The following is a 21,670-nucleotide window of genomic DNA, read 5'->3' as shown; positions in this document are numbered from 1 at the left end:
GCTTCTTTCTTGTGTCCCATCACCCCTTGTTTTTTCCTCTAGATGCTAAATTTCAAAACTCTAGAGAAAATTTTACTTTTGTTTGACAGGGCTTTAGCACCACTGTATTCTACTTGAGTGCTTCCAACCATCAGGCTATTCTGAAAATCCTGTCTTTTTTTCATTTGGTTCTTTAATATGGTGCCAACTGAAGTTAGAATGAAAGGAAATTTCTAGATTGGCTGTTTTGCTAGATTCCCCCCCCCCCCCTCCCGGGAGTGTTATAAAACTTAGTGCTTTTTTTATTAAATCATTTCATGTTCTCCATGAAATACTTGTTTCTACAGATAAGCAAACCAAGGCAACGATGTTTTATAAAGATAGCAGTGATGCATGTGTTTCATAAAATGTCCAGTAGTAAAAAAAGCAACTCTTTTCTTCATTGTTGCTTTAGCTGTTCTGGCTAGGTATGTAAAAAAAAGCACACTGCAAATAATAACGAGACTGACTAATTTTTCTTCTTGAACTCTTAAATTTGAGGAATTGATCTGATGATAACAGTGTGGAAACTTATTTGAGGTAGTCATATCTGTAGCATGTAATTAATTGCATTCCAGCCACTTTTATGGATGCTACAAGCAATAGCTTTGTTTAATTTTAAAGTGGAAGTCAAAATAATTTCAAGCTAGCACTCCACAAAATAAGCAAAAAAATTGTGCTGTTTAAAAACATGTTCTTTATTGTGTTAACTCTTAAGTCTTTATCTGAAAAAATGTGACTATTTTAAGTTCATAAAAATATAATTTTGTTCCTGTAGTTCAGTTTGAAGCAAGTCCTTGTGTCTGTCTTGAGTCATCACAAACCTCACTATCTCCTTCAACCATGGGTGAAAATCATGTGTCCAGTTCGGGTAATAGAAGAAGCAAAAGACTTGCAAGCAAAAAGCTATACAGGTAATTAACTTTCAAAACCTAAAGATAAATTGGAAAGATGGGTCTAGACCCCTTGAATGATGACCTCTATCTGTATCTAAAATTATTGGTTTTGGTAAATTTTTATAATCTTAAAATCACCAGGTCTTCTGATGTTGCAAAATGGAGCTCAAAACAAAATAAGATCTGGTATAGTAGCTTCCTGTGTCTATTAAAAAAAGGTTACCAGGAAGGCAATAAAATAAGTAAAACTGGAGGAAGTAACTGTAAACAAGTATCAGGATGTTTTCATTGCCCTCCTAAAAAGTTTGTCCCTTCTTCCCTTCTGTCCTTCCAGGGCTGAATCAGGAAAGACAGGTTGTTTTTCTCCAAAGATAAGCCGAAAAGAAATGGTTCGTAGGTCTTTACGCTTGAAATTTGGTTTGGGGAAAAGCAATAGAGAAATGGTAAGTACCCAGTCCTGTAGTTAGAGTGCAGATTTTAATCCAAAGTTTTGGGCACTACTTTTCAGTAGCAGGAAGCACATACTTTGTAAAGGAGGAATCCCAGGATTAACTGAACCTGCTTGCTGTCACGTACAAGAAACCTGAGGTTTATTTGCATAGCAGTAACTGATCAGCTTGTAATGTGTTTGGCTGGCATGGGGCATGAGGCTGAGGGGAGGGAACAGCTGACCTGAATTTACATGGCATGGAATTGCTCCTTGGTCATGTTAAGCTCACCAGTAAAACTGGGACAGGGATAATTTATGGAAAGTTGCCACTGCTCAGAGGCTTGCTGAGAATTGTTCTGCTTGTTGTAAGCGACCTTTGCATCATGTCTGGGTTTGGGGTTTTTTGTCTGTGGTGTGTGTGTGTCCCTTTTTCCATTTCACTTTTCCAATTCTCTTCCTCATCCTGCTGGGGAATGGGGAAAGTGAGCATGTGGCTGGGTGGGAGCTTGCCTGCTTGTTGGGATCAACCCACCACACTTGTGCTCAGTGGGTCTCACAGTTCCTGAGCTTCTGACCTTGCAGAGCCTGTGCACAGTCACTCTGTTCAGAGTGTGATTAACTGCAGGGAGGCTGTTCCCTATCTAGGTCTACAGAGAGTCAAGGCAAGATGAAGTATGGCCAAGAAAAGGCTGCTGTGGCTGATTTGCATAGCAGTTTCCTGAAAGTTCCTCTGTAAAAGAGATTCCAAATTACAAGTTAATATAAAAGCAATTAACACTTTTTGTTTGTTCAAGAATATTGTATCAGGATGTACAGTTGGCAATAGATCAGAAAATATTGGAAGGCGTCTTGCAAGTCAGCAAGGTTTGGAAAGCAGAACTGAATGTGCAAAAAGAGATGTACTCTTCAGCCCGTATGTCAATGAAAAGTTCCCTAAGAAAGGTAACTACCTAACTAAATATATTAGATGGGGGAAAGGTCTACTTTTTTTAACTTTGCAAATGCAACTTTATAAAAGCAATTAGATTAAAAGTATGCTTGTAGATAAGTCAAAAGTACCTTGTATGTTAGTGGCTTCTGGGGAAAAAGAATTGGTTTAGAACAAGCTTTTTGTGTTTCTAATATATTTTAGTAGTTCTCTTTTGTAAGTTAAGTGAGAGGAGATGCACGATTTCACTTACAATATAACCTTTTTTCACATTTCTGAAATTAAGGGCATAACAGCATCTTTAAATTCAGTGTTGCTTTGGTAATTATTTTCTAGTAAGAATTTTGTCTATAATTATTAAAATCACAATAAATTATTCTTACACACTGTGGTATTTATTTTAAGGTTCCAGGAATGTAAGCAAATCAGAAGAAAACTTGCTAACTCCAAAATGTCACAATAAAGTAGATCACCGAATGTCATGGAGTAGTCCTGCTGTTACGGATTCTCAGGTGATCAACAAGAATGAGCAAATGCTGCCAGGACACACTGAAATGGGAGTCAGCTCTTCAGAACCTGTTTTGGTGTTTGGAAAGCCACCAGTTACTCCAGATGAATTCAAATCTGCAACTGTAAGCAAACAAGACAACAACCTGGAGCTTGTACTTTGTGAAGATGAAAGCAATTCAACTGCAGAAACATTATTGAAAGTTAAGCAAGCCTTCTCTGCATCTGGGAGTATTCTTCACAATTTGATAGGTGATAAAAAATCATCCCTCTCAGTTGTAGCAAGTGAAGTATTAAATGAAAGTCCATGTCCCACAGGGCTCAGTTCAGCAAAAGAATCGTTAGTGGAAGAAGTTTCTGAAAATCTAGTAAATGTAAAATCCAGAGAGCTGTTGCACCAGTTTAATCAATCTTCTGCTGCTGATAAACAGCAATCAAAAAAAGAGGAATTTGAAGTTTTGAAGAAAAGAAACTTCAAAACTTCTATTGAGATTGAACTTCAGGTCCCAAAAACAGATATAAAAAAAGGAAAAGAACTTCCTATGCCTCAAGTACTAGCCAAGGAAGATAAGTTGACTGTTGAGAACAGTTCAACACAAGATGACTTACACCAATTAGATTGCTCTGGAAGAAAAGAGAAAATAGAATTAATACACTCACAAACAGCTGAAAGCTGCATGGTAAAGTGCTGTGATTTGGAAGAGGGTACTGCTAAACCTTCTTTGGCAGGACAGCTTCCTGCTTCGCAATTGCCTAAATCACAAAATGAAATAGGCAACCAGTACTTGAAAGCTGAAAATTTGGATAAAGCTTTAACTAAAACATTGACTGTTTCTGACCACGGAAAGGTTTCTGACCACATACAGTGGTTCAACCAGCTTTCATTAAATGATCCAAATTCTGCAAGCAAAGCGAAACCACCTCTGAAGTTTCAACGTACTCCAGTTAGACAGTCTGTAAGAAGAATGAATTCCCTTTTGGAGGCTAACAGACAATCTGTAAGCTCTCAGGCGGTTAAATCAAGCAGTGTTGGTTCACCACTTGTTAAATCTTTGAGCTATGATTCTGCACTATTCCCCTGCACAGAAAAGCCCTCGAAGAATTCCGTGCGTTTGCCACGCAGGAGTGAAAGCACATGTAACCAAGTTTCTGTAGCTCATAAGCAGCTAGACTTAACTTCTAAATCATGTTGCAGGCCATTAAATCCATCAGAAAAGCCTGATGTTTCTGTCAGAACTGTTGGGATCCATGAACAAAAAGTTCATCCATCAAAGTCTGTTCTAGAAGATCTAACCAATCATGAAATGGTTAAATCCAGTTTGAAAGTTAATGCAAATATAAATATTCCAGGTGCTGCCTCAGAAAAATCTATGATTGCAAGAAGTGCTCCAGGAAAAGAAAGAGCTCGTTACAGAGGCTCTCCAAAGAATCCAATATCTGAAGTAAAACTACTGCCAACTGCAAAGCCAGTAGACTTATAAGATCAAATGTGATGGCTAAATGGGTTCTTCGCAACTTGGTTAACCTTTGGAAAAATCTAAATTTGTATGACTATTTTTTTAGCTCTTCTTATTTGTAATTTTTCATTTATTTTAAATGAACGAGTTGTGAAGATGTACAAATAGAAACTCGTTTTATATTGAGGTTTTCTTCATTTACTGAAACTTCTGTAAATGCTAGTCAGTTCAACTAAATTAATTTGACTTATAAAACAAAAATAATCTGTTTCTACAAATGTTTGTGCTAGATCTCAAGTTTTGATTATCTCAGCTTTTAAAAACATGCTTCATCTCCAAAACAGTTCTTGCAGTATTTTGATAAAGTATCAAGTTTAAAAACAGCTTCTCAAATGTTTAATATAAAACTAACGGACATATGAAAGGAAGTGTTTTGATGCTGCGTATTAGTAGTTAAATTTACTTTTTAGTTTTAAGTGTATTGTAGCACCCCTTGATACTACTAAGTTGGACCTCATATGAGCTCTATTTCTTTTGAGACAATGTTTCTTATTTTTACTAGAGTAAATTGGGAGCATATTTTCCTTGTTGAGTAGGTAAATATCAAAATACAATTCATGTGTGCACACACACTGGAGAATTATTAGAACACATGGAAAACAAATGTGCCGTTTATTCAATAATTGAAAAGTCTTACAACTTCATCCAGCGATGTGTTCTGCAGTAGGTACTAAGTATTTTCAGTTGTGAGTAGTAAAATGTTTTATCTTAATATGAGAGGGGAGTTTTAACTTATTTTTAGAGCTGTAGAATTATGTTAACTAAGCGGTGCAGAAGCTGGGTTTATATGCTGAAAGTGTTGCAAGAGACAAATGTAAGAAGCCATAGTATGTTAAAGGTTGATTTGCACAAGCAAATGTTTACATCTTTTGGAATGAAAACTGTTTGTCTGTCATCAGTTGTAAAATTATTTAAGAGTAAACACTTGAAACTGTTCGTTAGCTTTTTATATGTGTGAATTGCTTATTGGCAAAAGGTTAGAGCTGAGGCACTGGATACTTTTGGTTTTAATAAAACCATTGTTTTTTCCCCTTTTCTGAGCTTGTTCTTCTATAATGACTTGGAAGGTTAGAATGTGCTGTTACATGCAGACTGTAGACACCAAAATTAGTAAGTCTGAAAATACTGAAGCCAGAAGTAAATCTGTTCTGGCTGTCCTTTTTGTTGATCTTAGATGCATGTTGGTGATTCTCACAACTAGCAAAAGGCATGGTGCAACATAGTTTACCAGCAGTAGTCTGAACTTCTTAAAATGGTATGTTAATCAAAAGAATAGTTCTTTTCTGCTCCCTGCCTCCTTCCCCATGTATCCAACAACTTGCAAGTTTAATTGGTTCAGCTGGTTGATCTGGTGGAAACCTCCTGCCTCATTCTTGGTACATTACTGTAAAATCTAATACCAGGGAGCCAGCCATGAGGAGATCTTAATAGGATTGCTTGGTGTTGTGGTTAAGGATGGGAAGCTTCAGTTTCATGAAGGAGTGAATATATATGGCAATTCACCACCATCCAAAGAGGAAGCTCCTGTTCTTGGCAGTGTACTCCTACCCTCTGCCTTCAGCTGGTGCTGGCAGATCCCTAAATAGGCTAAATGCAGACATCAGGGCACCATGTTCTGGATCATCTCACCGAGGTAGATACGGATCAGCAAAACAACTTCCAGCTGTCCTGGCTGATGTAAGGACGTAGGAGCTAGAAATAAGACAGGAGCTAAAGGCAATGTCAGGAAGAAAATGAGGTCTGACTCCTGTAATAGTGAGGTGTCATGTTGATTTTTGCTTGGAAGAGTAAGACTTGAGATTGTCAAAGCTGCATTAGCATTTGAAATAGTTGGTACATATTAACAATGTTGGTATGTTGATAACGATGCTCCTGTATGGAGCAGTAAGCTACTTTTGATCATCAATGCGAGCTAGTCTTGAAACATCTAAACTTAGATTCTTAGGGGGAATTTGCTAGGGCCCTGACAAAGAAACCTGTAGCAGAAAAAAAAAAGTCAAAGTTTAGGTTGTTTTTAGAGGTTTTGCAGAACAGTTTGGACACACATCCCTTTATATAAAGTTGATTATGTTCTGCAGAAAGAAACAGTAGATGCCAACTGGAAGTTCCTACTGCTTAATCCTGCAAGTTACAGTTTGTATAATGTACCAGAGACCAGCAAAAAGAGAGTAATCTACATGTGCAAGTGTAGTTCATGGGACTGTTGTGGTCTTTGGGGTATAATCTCAGAGTTTTTCTGGGGATAGCTATACTAAACTGGGATGTGACACATTCCTGTCAGTAGCAGTGAAGATGTGATACATAGAATAGCCTTTAGAGGCTACCGTTTTGCCAAGTGCTGTGTTAGATGAGAGACTTCATTTAGCAAGATCCTTTTGTAGTTGTCTTCTTGGTAACCTCTGCTCTGGATGATGTGTCTGGATTTGCATAATCTGGAGACATTTAACTGCAAATCCTTGGAGATGGTTGCCATGTTGCTACTCTGTAAACCTGCAGGTAGGTAACACTGTCATCCCGTAAGTAAACCATTGATCGTATTATTCCGGAGACAGAAATCACAGCAGGAAGATGGATACTCTCCCAGGAATATGTAGTATCTTACTTCTGTAACAGTTAATCCATCCAATCCCTTCAGGTTTATTTTTAGAGTGTGAAATTAAAAAGGGAGGTTTATAATATCCCTCCAAGCTTTGTGTCTTTGTGTCTTTATCGGCCCAGCAGCTCCCGGCCGCGGGGGAAGGGGGGTGAGAGGCCGTGGCTGCGCACGGAGGATGCGCGGCCGCGGAGCCGCCGCACCCGCAGAGCCGCGCTGGGAGCGGGAGGTGAGCGGGGCGCTCCGGCCCGGGGGCTCCGCGCTGCTGCCGAGCTGCCCCGGGGGCCGGGAGGAGGGAAGGGAGCACGGCCCAGCCGGGCAGGGGCGCGGCGGTGCGGGCGGCGGAGGGCAGGGGAATGTTGCGTAGAAAGCAGATTTTTTTCCCTCGAAACGGAGGCTGCAGAGGTTGATGGAGCGGGAGGGCTGCCGGGGGAGCGTGGTGCGGTGGGGGAGCCGCGCACAGGCGTAGCGGGGAATATTCCCAGCACTGGGGATTTCAGCCATTTTTGCCTCAAAGTCGTTTCCAGGTGCCTTGCGCCGGCGGCTGGAGCATTGGAGCATCTTTAAACCTCTGGCGTGGAGAAATCAGGCAGCTGTGGGTGTGTTAAGGAAAACAAGGGCAACTCGAGGGGCTTTTGTTTATCCAGGCGACTGGAAGTGATGCGTTTTAATTAGTCTCTGATGTGAGAGAGAAAGGAGCTTTAAGAAAACAAGCATTCTGACTAAAATTCAGCCTCTCAGAGGACAGTAAGTGGTACTTGCTTATTGGTTTGGGGTTTTTTTGTTGTTGTTGTTGACTTTGGGGTTGTTTTTTTTTTTTTCCTAATTAAACTACACTGTGCAGCCATTTAGTGAAAGGGATTCAAGGAAATGAATGAAACCTATTTGCTTCAGGTGGGAAAGATGATGCATATAAAGTCGGAAGCCTTTTGTCTTTAGGTGCAAACAAAATTTATCTAGGTTGTTTAGCAGCTTCTCATTATTGATTTTTCAGGCAATGCCAGAATAGAGCTTGGAAAACACAGTTCCTAGCTGAAGAGTTCTCAGCTTTTAGACCAGAGCTTTATAAAATCGTATAATAAATGTGGAGGGGTGGATGGTGTAGTGGATGATGTATTCTCATCAAATGAAAAAGTGGATTCATTTTGTTTGCAGTGACTGTTAAATAATGTTATAGGAAAATGCAAATCAGAAAATTGATTTCTGAAGTTTGCTGCTTAATATTTCTTTTAGAAGAGAAGAATATATCCACCCTACTCCCTCCCCGGCTCCCCCTGCCCAGCTGGCTAGACTGTCAGCTGCCTCTAGAACCTGTGGTAGTAAACTATAAAGTCCAATAGTAAGATCATATGTTATTTCCACCACGTATAAAGGACTTTTTTTCCCCCACTATAGTTTATATTCAAATGCCTTTCTTTTTCACAGGATAAAAGTCGCTACCACTATGATAACTACCTTGCTTTGCAACATGATACTTCTGCTGGCGTTTGGATTGGCTTCAGCTTTTAGCCATAGCCCTAGGACACCTGACAGGGTAACTGAAGCAGATATTCAGAGGCTCCTCCATGGAGTTATGGAGCAATTGGGCATTGCCAGACCCCGGGTAGAATATCCAGCACACCAGGCTACAAATCTTGTTGGTCCACAGAGCATTGAAGGTAGCTAATTTCTATTTTGAGTAATGATGAATTTATTAGTATGCTTTGGTAATAATTTATGTTTTGTTTATAGATGGAGAAAGAATATCCTGAGCATAAAATCATAGACTTCTTCACCAGGTTGTTGCTTGATCTTTGTTTTTAAATCACCATCCATCTTCCACCTTTCTTAATGTAAAGTTTTTGGAAGAAGTAGTGGGGTTTTTTAATGTACAGGCTTTGCAGAAAAAGTTATGTTGTCTTTGCATTGTCTGATCTGCAGTGCCTCAAAACAATGGGTTTACTAAATTATTCGTGAATCTTGTGTATAAATATATTACATATATATTTCACATGAAACAGACGTGATCTGTAGAGCCCAGGTTTCATGGATTTTTAGAAACATCTGCAAACCAGAAGAGATTAAGTGTTTGTGGTGCCATGTGAGATAAAGGGATAAACCTTACACTGGGGGTGCTCCTCACCCTGTATCCATGAGTAGCATCTCAAAACCGTGTTGCAGGGATGAATGCTCTGGGCTCAGCTTCATTTTTTTTGGCCAACACCTCTGATCTCACACTGTGTAAGTTTTCCTTGGAATCAGTCTTTTACAGCTATATAAATAATCTGAATTATCTGGCTCAAATGTTAGGATATTGGGATAAAGTTTCAGTGTGTTGCTATTTTAACTGAGCAAATCAGCTTTTATTTTGGCATGACAGCAAGGGGTTGAAGGTATGAAACTCCAAAAATTATTGTTTATGTGTGAACATCAAAACAGGGCAGAAGCCCCCAACCTTCCTCTCAGAATTAAATCAGACACAGTACAGTAAGACTGCACAGGCCATAAGTCTCTGTTCTCTATTTTATCCTCATTCTGATCTACATGCTATCCTAGCCAAACAGATACAATTGCTTTAATGGAGGCTGAGGAACAGATTAAAGCTGAATAGGCATTTCTACCAGATAATTGCAGACCTAAGTTTGTATATTTTCCAAAGAAACTTTGATGGACACATGTTTTTCTGCAAACTTAAATAACAGAGACTAAGTTTAAAGAGCACAATTTGGTCTGTACCCTCTTCTCCTTTGTGAGTGTTCATATGTAGAGAAACTTGGACAGATGGTAGAAGTGAGTAATTTTACTCTCCATTTTCCTGTTTTCCCTAGATATATTTTAAAAAGAGAAACCTTAGAAAATATAAGCAAATCTGAATCTCTGGCAAATATTTAATCTCAGCTGTTTGCTGTTACTTTCTAATTACAATGTTAGGAAAATCAGACTATGCACCTCTTTGTCCAAGTATCAAAAGTTTTCTAGTGTTTGTGAGACTGAAGTAATGCTAGTTTTCCAGTCATCCATACAGTCTTCCACAAACAGCAGGTTGGACAAACATTTTTTTGCTGCTCCTTTTTTTTTAATAAAAGAAGGCATCTGTGTATGTAACAGAGTAAAACAGAAAGGTAATAAATCCACTTGATTTATTTCCCCTCTTGCTCAGATGAGGATGATTCTCTTTTTTTTTTTTTTTCTTTCAATCCTACCACAGATATTTAACAGCTCATTGAGAAATTTCTGCAAAAGCAGAATGGTCTTGTGAGGTGAACACTATCAGTCAGTGTAGAAATAGACAAGTAAATCAGACCTTTGTATCAAATGTTGCTTTTTATAGTGTTCTGCAGTGAGTTTTTCAGATAGTAATCGCTTGCTCTTTCTTTGGTTTCTTGTGGTGATATGTGTCTATTTATAGATAGGTATGTCTAAAAGTATCTGATTAGAAACTTCAACCTAAGAAAGTGTTATTTGCAGTTTCAAGGCTAGTGTTGTCTTACATCACTGAACACAATATTTTCTCATACTGCTTTTTTTAAAAAGTACATATAATTCAGTCAATTTTCACCATGAGTTTATTTTTAAATATAGACCATGAATTATAGTATAGCTAATCCATCAAAACTTGCAATTCATTCTGAAAAAATAAAGTTCATATGTTTTTAAATAACATCAGTACCAGGTTTTGCATTTTGAAGAATTCACCCATGGGCTTCCCACAACATATTCACACTGTTACCACTGGCTAGTAATTCCGTGTGCAAGTGCTTAAAAAATTATACATTATAATAGAAAGGAAAAGTAAGGGGGAATGGAAGAAAGAGGCTTAACAATTATTAGAATGTGTCACAGCAAAATAGGGATTTCATCTTAAATACCGTCATAGCAAAGTGGTAATTCACTAACAACTCTTCTGTTTTCATTGGGAATTTTTTCCTGAAAGTAATGGACAGTAAAATTTGGCATGAAATGCTTATCATTTATCAGAAATTCTGAGCTGCCAAAAGTGTTGACTTCCAGCCATTTGTCAGACTGCAGGTTTCAGTGACCAATGTAAACATTTTAAAACCTGTTTCATTCCATGCCTGCATCCTCATCATTAAGGCCCTGACTGCTCTGGGGTGCATTTGTTTCTCATTTTTACTAGATACTGCATCTTAACATAAAAACAACCTTTCATCAATTAGACCTTAATAAATTTAGTATGATCCTACAGGAAACTGTTTTACTTAACAAAACTTTTTTGTCAGAACTGGCCGCAGCAGCACAGACCCACAGCAGTGTTGGTAGCTGTCTCTGCCATCAGCTTCAGCTGAACCACAGTTCCAGAGGTACCACTGATTTTCAAAAGGCCAGGATTTCACCCAATATATGTGTACACTTGCAAGCAACATACTGTCAGGAAAAATTAAATTTTGTGGCTTTGGAATTTGGAAACAAATTTAAGCTGCCATAATATAAACAAGTTTACTCTTGCAACCTGATAATAATGAAATGTTTGCAAATTTGAGTGATGATTATAATAACATTTTCCATGTTATTATTATTTCCACAAATAAGAGCTTAATAATTTAACACGCAACAAAAATATCATTGCTCTTAGTTCACAAGCAGATTTCCTGATCATGCTCATTTTCCATCTCAGCTTTCTAAATTTTTTTTCTGGTGTTAATCATTCTATTTTGACTTTGAAATGCTAAAAACCAGAAGGCGGATATGTTGCAAGGAATTGTTCATGATCATTCCCATCCTTACCTTCACACCCACCCTATCCCTTCCCCCCAAAAAAAAAGTTTAGGGCTGACTTGGCTGTAGAACATGCAGTCACAAACATATCCTATACCGAAGAAAACTAAAAGATAGACACTTTTCAGAAAATACATTTAGTAGCATATGTTCTCTTTTTGAAGTGACCAGATAGTTTTCTTGTTGATGGATAGAAAAAAAAATGTACAGCTTGTTAATTGAAAGGAATTTCTGCCTTTTATTGTGTTGAAATCTATAAAAGTATGGCTTTTTATTTTTCTTCTCCTTCCCTTTGCCTATGTCAATTTACTGTTACTTCAGGTCAGGCTGCTAAAATAGGAGTAGTGTCTACAAAATGCCTGATAAAAAGTTTAATCTACGGGGAAATTACTGAGAAGTTCAGGGAGCTGCAGAGGCAGTGTGAGCACTCTTCCTTTGCTAAGGCTCTGTGAGTTAAGTAGAATAGGACAGATATGTCACAGAAACGGGAATTTGCTGGCTGATTCCCTGTGCTCATGTACCGCAGCCAGCAGATGGTGCATGGCACGGCAGGAGCCAAACAGATCCTGCATGATGAATGTCAAGTGAAAATGGTTTTAGTATCTGAAAGGGGTGTCTTAGGAGCAGCTGGTTTTTGCTGGCCACTTAATAGATTTTTCTTTCTGTACATCCCCTGATTCCTAAAAGTAATAAACTCATATTAAGTACTCTAATTTCTCTAACAATATTCCCTCTCCTTGTTAATCCATCTTATCAGAAAGCTATATTGGAGTCACTTAGCAACATCTATAAAAAGAGTGGAAAACACAGAAAAGCAAAATAGGAATTTTTAATGAGTGGCTGTGTTTCTGTGCTTACTGTTCTGCTTATCAGTGAAATACTATGCAAGCCCTACGGGGATATATTCAAGCTTTTATGGATAAGAAGAGGGCTGTATCTACATTAAAAGAGAACAAAAGGGTAAAATAAAGAAATGCATTCAATATTTCAAAATCACAGAAATTATTTTTTCTGCCTGGCAGGGAGTTTATGAAGTAAGGAGGCCACACTTTTTTTCCTTTCCTTGCATGCTTTCAATTTTGTGCCAATATTTAAGGGGTTTTTTTTGTTTGTTATTGTTTGGTTTTCTATTGTTTTCCTTTTTCCTGAGGAGTGGAAGAGAATAAGTGTACAATGTAAATTTCAGGCCTATTACACCCTGCATAGGAGAACAGTAGAAATCCCACTTAAACACACGGGGGCACCAGTAGCTCATCTTGAGCAGTTTATAGCACTTCATAATTGGAAATGTGAAGTCTCATTTTCCTTTTGCAAATATCATTGCCTACCATAAATTCAATACAACAGAAAGCTTCCTGTGTGGTTTTTTTGTTTGTGTTTGATTTAGTTGTTTTTATTTCTTGAAACCACTTCCAATGAAATGATTGTTGGTAAAGATGCTGGCATGACAGCCCAGAGTCTGAAGTTTTCAGTCTGCAGAAGAGGCAGAATGCTGTCAACCTCAGTGACGACATTAAACAATGTCTCTTAAATTGTGATCGTTTGAAGGTATAAGAAAAAATAAAAAATAGATGCCTCTTAGGGAGGCTTTTGATTCTCCTGCAGAGACTCCTCATAGCTATTGGAAACAGGCTGGAGTTTAGTTGATTATTTTGAAAGGAAATAAGCACATGCTTATTGTTTAAGAAAAATGTAGTTACTGTTTGTCAGGTTGAGATGATAAAACTCAAGAGAGTGTGGAACATTATGCAAATATGTCTACTAACAACTGGTAATTAATGGTTTGTCAGCACAGACTCTGTACAAATAACAGTCTAAATGAAACCTACTGTCCATAAAATTATGCAGATTACACATGTTAATAGTGTCTATTTTGTTTACATTTTACTAATAAGAAAACAAAAGGTTTTCTTATTAGTAAATAAGTGTATTACTTTGCTGTCTGTTCTGTATCATGCCTGCAAGACAGGTACTTGTTTCCTACAAGAACAGAAAAACCTTTGTATTAGAAAGTTGCAAAAACTTTTGCTGATGAATTCACTCAGTGAAACCAGTGCAGAAATGACCTTTGCACTCATTCACTTTCGGGCTAATGTGTGCTATGCTTATACCCCCAATATATTTGGACTTCCTTGGGTGACTAGAGGTAATACCCATGTGGCTGTTGTGCGATAGCTGGGGGTCAGCGAGCAGGGCAGCGCGGTGGCCGCGCCCCCTTTGCTGCAGTCGATGCGCTGCGCGCCAGCAGCCGCGGGGGCGGAGCGCGGGGCCGGCCGCACCCGGCCGAGCTGCGGCACATCCCGCAGCCAGCGGGGCGAGTGGGGCTGCTTCGTGCCAGCAGCTCACTGCAAGGAGTCCACACCACCGCCTGGGACTTGGCTTATCCTACCTGTTCTACAGAGAAAGTCCTGCTGCAGTTAAAGCATAAAGTGCATTCACACTGCGACTGTTCTGCCGAAGCGCGCCTGACTTTAACCAAACACTGCTATGGGCCTGACGTGTAACAAACTCAAATCCCAACCTCACTCCACTAGGCTCTGCTTCCAGGTTTTGTTTGTTGTTGTGGTTTTGGGTTTGGTGGTTTTTTTCCAAATTATCTAAATAGCCCAGAAAATATGATTTCAAAATTTAATATGGGTGTCTCAAATTTTTAAGATAAAAAGGAAGTGGCAAACCTACAGTTTTTCATACATTAATATGTAAATATCTGGATTTGTATAGATTTGAATAAAAATACCTATTTTCTTTGCATTTTATTCCACAAATTGTAGTTATTAAGTGTAACCAGAATTTGAGTATCAGGCAGTGATGCATGTCATAAGAGAGGTGCCTTAGAATGCTAATTTCTGAATTTAAAAGCTAATGACAGTGACGAATGACAGCAGTGGCTTACAGTGGATTTTCTTTGTCTGAGTGATATGGCACAGGTCTATGAAGAAATTGCACATAAAATGTTTATACCTCTAACTCCACAAACAGGAAAATGATGAGGTGGTGTGCCTTTATTTTTATTAAGGAAAAGTCTTTGAAAATTTGGCCTGTAATATCTTTGATTCCATATGAATTTATAAGCCATGACCAACAGTGAATAAGAAAGCCAAGCTGGTGTTTGTGCTGCTGTATGGAGGTCATACCAGGTTACCTCAATGTGTTTCACAACTTTCCCTCTTGAGAAGCAAGGGCAGGATCCAGCAAAGTTGGTAGGTGTTACCACTATGAGCTCTGCCAGGACTGAACTTTGGGAACTGCCCTTTCTCAATGCCCCAGAGCTGTGGGAGGGGTGCAGGCACTGCTCCTGTGTTCTCAGCATGGCTGGGAACATGCAGGGGAAATTCTTAAATCTAGTGTGCTTGTCAGAGAAGTCAGTCAATGGAGAACACAAGAAGAAAAGAGTATTAATCCCTGTTTCTCTCTAGATCTCTGTTATTTGCATGTGGATCTCACTGAGGAACCTATTTAGATTTGAGGCTTTGAAACCTTTTCTTGAAACATCCTCCTCTTGTGATTGCAGAAGGGTGTGCAGGCATCACAAAGCTCTGCTGAGGAACCAAGAAAATAAAGTGACTCCAACTCTTAAAACCTCCTACTAACTACTGTTATGTGGTACAGACTACTGCTGCTATTCATAAAGTCATCTTTAAAAGGTGCCACCAAAGGAGAAAGAGTCCCATCTCAAGCAGCTTTCGGGAAAGAAAGATGGCAGGTCTGTAGGGATTTAGAAGTAGATTGTCATGTATCTAAAGATAATTAGAGTGGGATTTGTAGCCACAATTATTTTTTTGTACATGTTAGTAGAGGGAAAAATCTGGTAGGAGCGGTAAGAAACCTGAAGAGGAGGGGGAGTATGATAGCTTCTGTATTGTCTGATGCTTTATAGTAACTGTATTTTCTAATATTGGCAGATGGTATAGAGAAATTTAATACAAATCTGTAAAATTCCATCTAACCTTGGAATATGGTCCCAAAGTATTTAAAAAAATCTATCAGTGAAGATTGGCCAAATTATTATGAGCTCTTGTTTTCAAAGATTTTTTCCCTGCTTATCTCTCATGAGGAGCCTGAGGGGAGACCTCATTGCAGTTACAACTTCTTCATGAGGGGAAGAAGAGGGGCAGGCACTGATTTTTCCTCTGCGGTGAGCAGTGACAGGGCCCACGGGAATGGCCTTAGGTTGTCAACAGGTTGGATATTAGGGAAAGGGTCTTCACCCAGAGGGTGTTTGGGCACTGAACAGGCTCCCCAGGGACATGGTCACAGCATCAGCCTGACAGAGTTCAAGAAGCATTTGGACAATGCCCTCAAGCACAGGGTGTAACTCTTGGGGTGTCCTGTGCAGATCCAGGAGTTGGACTTGATCCCTGTAAGTCCCTTCCCACTCTGCATATTCTGTGAGTCTGTGAGCATGCTATGATTTTTACCTTTCTGCACTGGTTCTCAAAATCAGCTGCATTTCCCATGCTCCCACCTGAACTTTAAATTAAATTGCAGTAAGAAAATACTTTAAAGTTTATTTGGTTCCATGAAGATATTTTTCAGAAATCTAGACAAAGAAGAGACTCTTACTCTTCTTGATTTTGGCGTTGTGCCAGGAGATAGGATCTCTGGCACTCTCCAAAGGTTTCCAGAGCTTTTTTCTCCGTGCTTGTCATGGTGTGTGTGCTCAGCAGTGCTCTCAGCTGCAGGGATGAATGAGAAGAAGAATGTTGTCAGCTGAAGAAGCTGGTTCCTCCCCTTGGGATGCTTCAGTACATCAAGTTGGCTGAGTCCCTTTTGCAGCACCAAAGAGCAGCATTGGGCCTGGTCTCACCCTCTAGGGCTCTTCATCTCCCCACTCTGTTGCATCCTTGTTGTGTGCCAATGCTTTTATCCAAGTGCACAAGAAGCCTCATCTTGATGGGCAGTTTTGCATGGAAGAGCCTCTGCTTGTGGAGTTCTGAGGTATTACTGGCTCACCAAGGTGGAGGCCAGAGCCTTGTAGCTCCGCACTGGGAATGATCACAAGGAGGTCGTTTGGGGCAGTTGGGAAATCTGCCTGGTAGCAGCTGTCAGACAGGCATGGGAAGGTTTTAAACCTGCTGGAGAACCAGCTGGGACCTTGAGCCATATGCATGGAAAATGGAATTGGATGAATATGAATGGGGAAATGAACACGAAAATTTTCTGAAGTTCAGTGGAGCGGTAGAGACAAAACCTGGATGTTCTGGATGTTTCTGGTCCATCCAGGCTTCACATTATAGGAGTGAAAGGAGTATTTTTCTATGAATGTGTTGACACTGATGGAGCATTTGGACTTCTCATGCAGCTGGTGTCAATGCCAGTGAAAAAAGTGTTCCAGTCTTTTGTTGGCACATTTACATTTATAGGATAGAAATAGTGTCCCATGCCTCATGGGATAAAGGAGGTCATTATTTTCCTTTAGTTGCCCTCCTTCCCACAGCCACATGCTGCACACGTGTTCAGTAGTGAGGCTGTGCTGTGGCAGTGACAGGAGGGTGCTCTTTGCTGGCTTTGGGTTTCTTTTTCACTCTGGTGTGTGGTGGCCGCAAGGCAGAGTGACAGAGGGGCCCATGGCTCTGTGCTGCACGACGCACTGCCTGTGTAAAAAGGGTGAGCTTATCCATATGGTGAAGTGCAAAAGCCCCTGTTCAGCTGAAGGACAAGTTAAGAGAGGACTGTTCAACCAAGGCAGGCATAAGAGATTGCTTTTTTTTGCTTTGTCAGCAAGTGGGCTGCTGGATTTTTTTATTGTGTATACAATTTGAATAATAATGACATATAAGCTACTGTTATAAATTTATTGAGAGAGGCATGGACATTACTTTGGTCCTAACCATTTCACATTAAAAGCCTTTCATATCTTAAATATTTGTACTGTTTGTAATTAAAATATGGGATAAAATTGAATTATTTGCTGAAAGCAAGGTTAGTAATTGTATGATGTGTGTGCTTAAGGCTTTAGAAAAATTTATCCCTCTGCACAGAGAAAGAAAATGAGTCTTTATAGCTTTAAGAAACTTTGTGTCATTAAAGAGAAGACAAGCTGACTCTGGAATCTGGGATGCCTGAGCATGTATAGCTGTAGTGTTTTTGGGTTTCCCGAGGCATGCTCTTGAATGGTTAAGGAAGTTGGCTAGGTTTGCATTTTTCCATTCTTTGTTCTCCTATGCCTTTTCTTCTTCCCTATTCTCTTATTTAGCGGCTTCTGTGGAATAGACAAAATGTGATAATTTATAAGTCTTTCAGTTCCTCTCACTTCCCGTGCTTAATCAATCTCAGCAACCAGGACTCTCTAGGATGAAGCTAGTTGAAGAGGCACAAAGCAAATGGCATTGGGGCAGTAAACCCTTTAGAAGTGTTAGAAAGGGTAAGGAAAATGTAAATGCATTTTTTGCATTCGGGATTTTTTGAGAGCTTACGTGGTGGAGAGTCCTGCAGATAATAAAGGAAAAGCATAAGTAAGTTAGTGGATGGTGTCTCAGTTTAACACATAAGAGCACTGGGAAGCATTCTGTCAAACCTGCCTTTGATTAGGGAAATGTTCCTTTTGAATATCACAATAACACAACAAATGTAGATATGGCAAGATGACTGGGGATGAAAGTGCAGGCTAGTATGGGAAGCTGTCACTGTGAAAGGAAAAAGATGCATATCTAATTCATCGAGGAGACACTGTACACAATCTCAAAGATTTTTCCCAGTGATAAAAACAAATAGTCCAGATTAACAAAAGATTTTGCAAAGTAGGAAATATGTTATTGCATCTCTGATTAGTATCTATTTGCTCTCTTGGGAACCTTGGGCAAATGGGATAAGGTATACCAGGCTTCCCTTGCAGCTCATGTTTGCTTGGAGTTTGTACAGGTCAAGATAAAGAGATGCCATTTTTGCTCAGGGGGAAGATTCCCCTGTGAATCTGTGAGGGGCTTGGACACTCTGACTGAGGCATCTAGTATGACTCTCTAAGTAAAGGGCTTTAACTTGGGATTTGGGATTTATTTATTCACAACAGATACTCATGATCCTTCCTATTTTGTACCTCCTTGCTAAGATTGGCCCGACTACCACTTTTCTTAATTTGTAATTGGGGTAACTCTATCTTTACTGTGACACAGGAAATGGTTTCAATGAGACTGAAAAGCAAATTTGTCTTATTATTTCTCTTTAAATGTTCTGCAATAATATTTCACTTTTGAAAATCCATTCTCATTGACTTTCTTAAACTGACTCTTCTGGGGGACAGCACTGCCTGTTTATATTTGATATGGAGGATTGCTCCCCACAGATTAGTTCCAGCTGTGCTTTACACTACCAGTAGATGGCTAGCAGCAGCTAAAACTTCAGTGGACTAACAGCATTTCCACTGGATGTGTTTGATCAGGGAAATAGTCAATACTTGCAAGAAATTAGTTGCTCTTGGTGTTTCTTTTCCTGTTTTTTTTTTCCTCCAAGAACAGAGTGGTTATGTTGTCTGCATGGGTGGGAGACCCATACAGACAGTACTGCTCTTACAAAGAAATGAGCTGAAATGTATGCACTTCAAACTTTTAATCATTCCAAGGCTCTCTAATTGAAATGATACCAGCAGCTGATGAGCTGGTAGAATACTTTTCCAGAATTATAATAATGGTGAGAGGCATTGTTCTTTTTTTGTTTTCCACCCTGCAACAGTTCAAGACTAGTGCTAGATGACTACATATATGCATGTATTTTAAATAAAATTCAAAACTTAGGACAATACTGACCTTAGCTCAAGAGACCTAAACCTCTAGTTTATCCTGTAGGAATGTAAAATACCTAATAATAAATGCTCACAGAAATTCTGCATGTGAAAGGGAGCTGATTGTTTTGGGGTGGTTTTTTTGCTAGTATGTGGCACAGAAATCCTGTTCATATAAGTAAGGAGATAAGGGAAAAACATAGATTTATCTAGCTCATCCTTTCTCAGTACAAGGGTGCTGTCTCTACTATTCTGGATTTTTGATAGTCCAGGTTCAAATAATTTAACAATGGTGTCTCTCATAGTTCCTTTGGATAGGAAATTATGAAAAGTTTCTCAATATTTAGTTGCCTTTTCTTTTTCTTTCAGACTCTGCCTCAAGGTTCAAGAAACCAATCTTGTGCTATTTCTGTAGCTGACTGTGTATGTTTGTATCCCAATATTTTGACTTGGTAGCTGCAGTGTATTTAATCCTAATATGTTTCTTCAAACCAGTAATGTTATAATACCAAAACTAATGCAACTAATGAGAGTTACTGTACATAATGCCCCTCCTTCATATATTCATAGCATTTCATTTTTATTATTGTAGTCTTTGCTGAGTGCACTATTTATCAGTTTATAAGGAATGAGCTTTGCTGATGCTATTAAATCACTCAAGTGTGCTAAATTATGGCACCAGAGCAGGTGCTATTGTCTGCACCTCTTTTGGAAAGAAAGGAAAAACCCTCAAATGATCCTGGACATTTATACCTAAAGGAAACAATCCTTTATATTAATATAAAAAGATTGGTTTGTACTCAGTCAAGGGAATTCTTGGCAGTCAGTTTAAACTTACATGTATATATAGCACACTGGAGCCTGCTAAGTACCTCTGTTTTCTTTATGGATGGAACTTTGGTGCCAAGAGGTCTGCACCACATGCAAGCACAGATAGGCTTCTATCTGATGGATTGTCCCACAGTGAACCACATTGTATACAGGAGGTTCAAACACGTATTGATTATGTGGTTCTGTAGTTTACAGCACAATCATAACCTGATGCTTTTAAGTACATACATGTAATCAATCTTCATGTGAAGGAACTCAGGACAAAAGAAGTATTTTATGCTGTACATTAGACATTATAGTAAATTACATTCGATTAAATGTATGTTACACATTTTTTTAACCTCATAGCCATAACATTATTGTCATTTTTGTGTGGACTATGGACTGTAAAGGTATAATAAAGTCAGAGTGGCTAAAATGCTATTCTGGTTTTAGTATCAGGTCTTGTGGTCAGCTACAAGCAAAACCCCATATAACAGAGATACAATTTTTTTATAGGGGTAGTTTTATGTTCATTACATATCTGTAAAACTTTTCTGCAACACTGCTACAGAATAAGAGACTTGTACTTAAGGGAGAGAATTACCACATTGATTAGATTTTAGTCTATTGTGCAAATAAAATGGAAATATATGTGCTTACAGACTAACTTGCTTCTAGTACTAGAATGCCAACATCCAACTGATCATTTGCAAAATTCATTTGCAAAATTTGCCTCAACTGTCACTTCTAAATGTAGAAATGAATACAAAATTTGTATTTTGTATTTGAAGGTCTTCTGTTAGCAATTTTTTGCAAGTGATTATGTTAGCTTACAATGTTTGGCTGTATAAGAGATGATTTAGGCTGGTAATGTTCATTTGTAATTTGGGACAGGAGTACTTTAATGATCCTTTTGGAGCAGCTTTCATGTTCAGAGGCTTTATTCACAACTCTGGATCTATGAAAAATATATAAATTGAAAATAAGACTATTTGGTGATAATATGGTGATTTTGCTATTTACCCGACCAGTTGTGTCTGCATTCACTCTTTAACTCATATTTTCCAATTGTTCAGATGCCTTTTCCTCTCAATTCATTGTTAGTAGAATTTATATGTTGACTGTATGTTGTTATCCCTCATTATATACGGTTTAAAAAAAATATTGCTTTGCTGTCACATAACCATCTCAGCTGCTGCAGTGTGTGTGGTGGCTGGCTTTGTCAGGGAAAAAGAACATGCTCAAAACTAACTACTTATTTGTCTGAAATTCAAAAGAATAGTGTACAATAGTATTTTTAAAGCTCCACAAGCAGTTGGGGTTTAGCCTGTGGTTGTATTTGGCCAGTAAGGCATGCAGAAAAGATCTGGGACAGATGATTATTAGTAGAGAGGCATAGAGAGAGAGAGTGGCCTGAGCTTGGTTCCCAAATCGTTAGTGGAAGACCCTGCTTGTCAAAGGCAAGGCACCCAGCTGAGGCGTGTGGGAGAAGGCCACAGCACACCAGTTTTGGGTGCAGCTGCCCAAGAACAGCA

The 21,670-nt window shown here is 39.0% G+C and overlaps 1 protein-coding gene across 4 annotated transcripts in view; it reads left to right on the top strand.

Annotated features, from left to right (window-relative positions):
• The window catches only part of LOC121674236 (neuroendocrine protein 7B2), a 45,083-nt gene that overhangs the window by 7,935 nt on the left and 15,478 nt on the right, over window positions 1-21,670 (top strand). For 2 of the 4 annotated variants that reach the window (XM_042048451.1, XM_042048452.1), the window contains 4 exons: window positions 797-932; window positions 1,249-1,357; window positions 2,139-2,286; window positions 2,678-5,331. In XM_042048451.1, coding sequence (XP_041904385.1) covers window positions 797-932; window positions 1,249-1,357; window positions 2,139-2,286; window positions 2,678-4,260 — 1,976 coding nt within the window. In that variant the 3' untranslated portion in view covers window positions 4,261-5,331. Of the gene's footprint in view, window positions 1-796; window positions 933-1,248; window positions 1,358-2,138; window positions 2,287-2,677; window positions 7,119-7,434; window positions 7,637-8,314; window positions 8,548-21,670 lie in introns of those variants that run through there. The other 2 variants (XM_042048453.1, XM_042048454.1) reach the window with 2 other exon arrangements.

The sequence above is a fragment of the Corvus kubaryi genome, unplaced genomic scaffold (genome assembly GCF_017639235.1).
Source record: "Corvus kubaryi isolate FWS band 111438036 unplaced genomic scaffold, C.kubaryi_AGA036_p1.0 66, whole genome shotgun sequence".
Lineage (NCBI taxonomy): Eukaryota > Metazoa > Chordata > Aves > Passeriformes > Corvidae > Corvus > Corvus kubaryi.
This window is presented reverse-complemented; position numbering and strand designations above follow the sequence as displayed.